Source organism: Contarinia nasturtii, unplaced genomic scaffold (genome assembly GCF_009176525.2).
Source record: "Contarinia nasturtii isolate CC-2019 unplaced genomic scaffold, AAFC_CNas_1.1 Cnas_scaffold_1736, whole genome shotgun sequence".
Lineage (NCBI taxonomy): Eukaryota > Metazoa > Arthropoda > Insecta > Diptera > Cecidomyiidae > Contarinia > Contarinia nasturtii.
In genome coordinates this window covers 1-3,062 of record NW_022199069.1, presented here as the reverse complement: position 1 = coordinate 3,062, position 3,062 = coordinate 1, and the positions used below count along the sequence as shown (strand labels likewise).

At 33.2% G+C, this 3,062-nt stretch overlaps 1 protein-coding gene across 1 annotated transcript; it reads left to right on the top strand.

The window, feature by feature from the left end:
• The first annotated feature begins 319 nt into the window (after positions 1–319).
• LOC116347200 lies at positions 320–2,147 on the top strand. The gene is made up of 2 exons (XM_031777714.1): positions 320–461; positions 687–2,147. The coding sequence occupies exon 2, from the start codon at positions 714–716 to the stop codon at positions 1,998–2,000; it is 1,287 nt and encodes a 428-aa protein (XP_031633574.1). The 5' UTR covers positions 320–461; positions 687–713; the 3' UTR covers positions 2,001–2,147.
• The last annotated feature ends 915 nt before the right edge of the window (positions 2,148–3,062 follow it).

Sequence of the window (3,062 nt, the reverse complement as noted above, 5' to 3'; positions counted from 1 at the left end):
AAAAAAAAAATTAAATGTGTTTTTTGCTCATAGTCTCTGATTTTTTGCATATAGACCATTATGGAATTGCGATATAAACATATGTTTTTTAGCCATTGGGTTGTCCAATTTCACTTAATTCTCTTTGTACATACTTTTGCCGTACAAACTGTAATTATAATCATTTGTACATTCAAAAAAAAAAAAAAAAAAAACAAATGAAATGTGATTGACAGCGACCTCTTGACACTTCAAAGAGATATACTATGCTAATTAGGTGGATATTTGACAACCGTGCCACTTTTATTCTGTCACTATCAACACAATCACATTGACTCTAAAGTGGAGTGGTCGTAGCCGTGTACTTTTAGTGGCAATTTGAACAAAATTACTTGCTCCGAATTAGTATTCGTTGAACAAATCAAATAGAGTAATTTTCAAAAGATTCTTTTTGGAGACTCCTTTCCATCAAATCTCAAAAGGTAAGTAGTGCACAAAATTTGATGAGCGGTGAAATATTTTTTCTGCGAAAAAGTGAAAGAAAAGCAATGTTTGAAATGCAGTCAGCGAAAGAACCTTGTCAAATCTATATGGTTGTCTCTGCCACTTCCATGAAAATTCCGTGTTTGACATCTGGCTAAATTTTTGGCATTGTGTTTTGGTGCAATACAGTATATTAATAAGTGTCTTTATTTCTTTTATTGAAGGTGGATTGCATTGACAAATCGTGAAAAATGTCTCAAAGTAAACTACAAAAGCGTCAGTATCGCGATGGTTGGACACGAACAAAACGAATCAAATTGGAAACAACCAATGTTACCACGACTAAAATAACCGAAGTCAACGATGACTGTCTCGAGCATATTTTCAACAAATTGGAACTGGTTGATTTACTAAATGTGGCCGATACATGTAAGCACTTCCGTCAATCGGTCGATTGGGTGTTTGAACGCAAATACAAGTCCATGAAATTGTACTTAACCAACATAAATACGAAATATACCCATGAGCTCGAGATAAGAGTCCAATCGATTTGGGTCTTTGACATATTGACTGCATTAAAATTGTTGCGTAACTTTGGTCATTTGCTCATAACATTAGATATAAGTGGTTTCATCTGTGGTTGGATGCTTCAAAAAATCTTTCATTACATCAACAAATACTGTGTTGATACACTAACTGAAATCCATTTTTACTGTCTTCAATATTTCGCGATGGAAGTTCCCCTTCCAAAAGTTGAAACAGTCACCTTTTCATACTGCACTTTAAGCGGTCATATAATTGAATTCAACAAATGGTTTCCGCAATTGCGAAATTTGGAATTTCGTGGTGATCATTTTGCCGAAAACGGTGACGGTAAATGTATTGAAAAAACTCTTTCAAATTTGGACCATTTATCACTTAAATTTGGACCCACCGCTTTTCAAGCATCGAATATTGGCGAAGCATTACGATTGAATCCACAAATTCGACGACTACAAGTTGCAAATAATAATTTAAATATAAGCATAAGCAAATATTTGCAAAACATTAATGATCTCGATGTACATTGGTCAACGAAAGGTGTAGACGCCGAAACTCCGGTAATCCATTTGAAAAATGTACAATGTTTCCGAATCACTTGTTATGATTTGATGCCGAAAATTCTTTACACATTTGATTGTTTGAAAAAATTCACCATGGAATCGACGCCGAGGGACTGGAATGATGTCATTGATTTCGTTAACCAGAATCAAACATTGATTGAAGTTACTTTGAAACAATTTGGGAGAATACCGGTTGTGGACGCGAACGGAAAATTCAAATTGGCACAGACATTGGCCAAAATTAAGACGGTTAATTTTTATATATTTTCTCTGTCTGTTGATGAAGCCATCACATTTACCACCGCAAATAAGGCACTCAAGTCGATTCGATTTAAACTTAACAGCAAATCAGATTATGATGACCTGAAAATAAAATTGAGCAACGAATGGACCCAATCCATCGGACAGACTGGTATTGTTCAATTGAAACGCTAATCAAAACGAAAACAGAACCGATATTTCCTGTTCAGTGTTACATCAGAGATCATCCGATTGAAAAAAATATTCAACTTATATCGAGGAAAAAAACACAAATAATCAATAATTTGAAACCGTAAAATTATTTTTAAAAAAAGACCAAATTACTTCCATGTAAAATATTTCATCAAAAGACGGTTCAGCATCACTTTTTTTCTCATTAATTTATAAAGCTGTCTTTATAGTATGTTCAAATATAAATAATTGAAAAACCATATTTCACAAAAATAAACAGAAAAATAATTGTGAAAAAAGTCTTTAAAATATTATACCTATGTCTGCAATTCTACATTTCTGGCGCCATAAAAGTAAAAAAAAAACTGCCAAATTTATTGGGAATGTTTCATAATGACACCATATGGTGTCTTGCATATTTGTTTTCATGATGTGGAGCGATTGCATTTTGACCAAAGTGCAGGCGATTGCAGGTAAAAACTTAAAAAAATGTGTGAAAATCGGTTGGTTCCAATGAATTTTCAAGAATACTTATCAATAATAATTTTCAAAAGAATAGACTGTTTATTACACTTAATGGTGTATCTTTTTAACTGTTCAGAGTTCAATAATAATAAAAAATACGAACAAAAGCTAATTAAGTGTGTGTATGATTCAATCTTACCTACTATGACTTTAGAAGGGGTCAACGGTTGCTGAAAAGGTGTAATGAAAATCAGTGCCACTTTCTCTCTTACTTTTTCGCACATCAAGTGTGTGGGAAATTCCCACTGGGAATGGTGTTTCTATTTTCTTTTGGCAGCAAATAAAAACAAACACAGCTTATTTCTATGGTGTTTTTGCATTGTTTTTTTTTCTTGGTACCTGTTTTTTTTGTATTATTATTTTTTGTCCATGATTTGGATTTTTTTCTTCAGACTAACGTTATTGATGCCCAGAGCATGAATTTTCACTGTAGTAACATGCTAATAGTAGGCTTTGTCTTCGTAGATTGTATGCATCGTATCTTGCTTATGTATTTTCTGTGTGTGTGCACATCTACATTCACAGCAAAGTTTGACAATG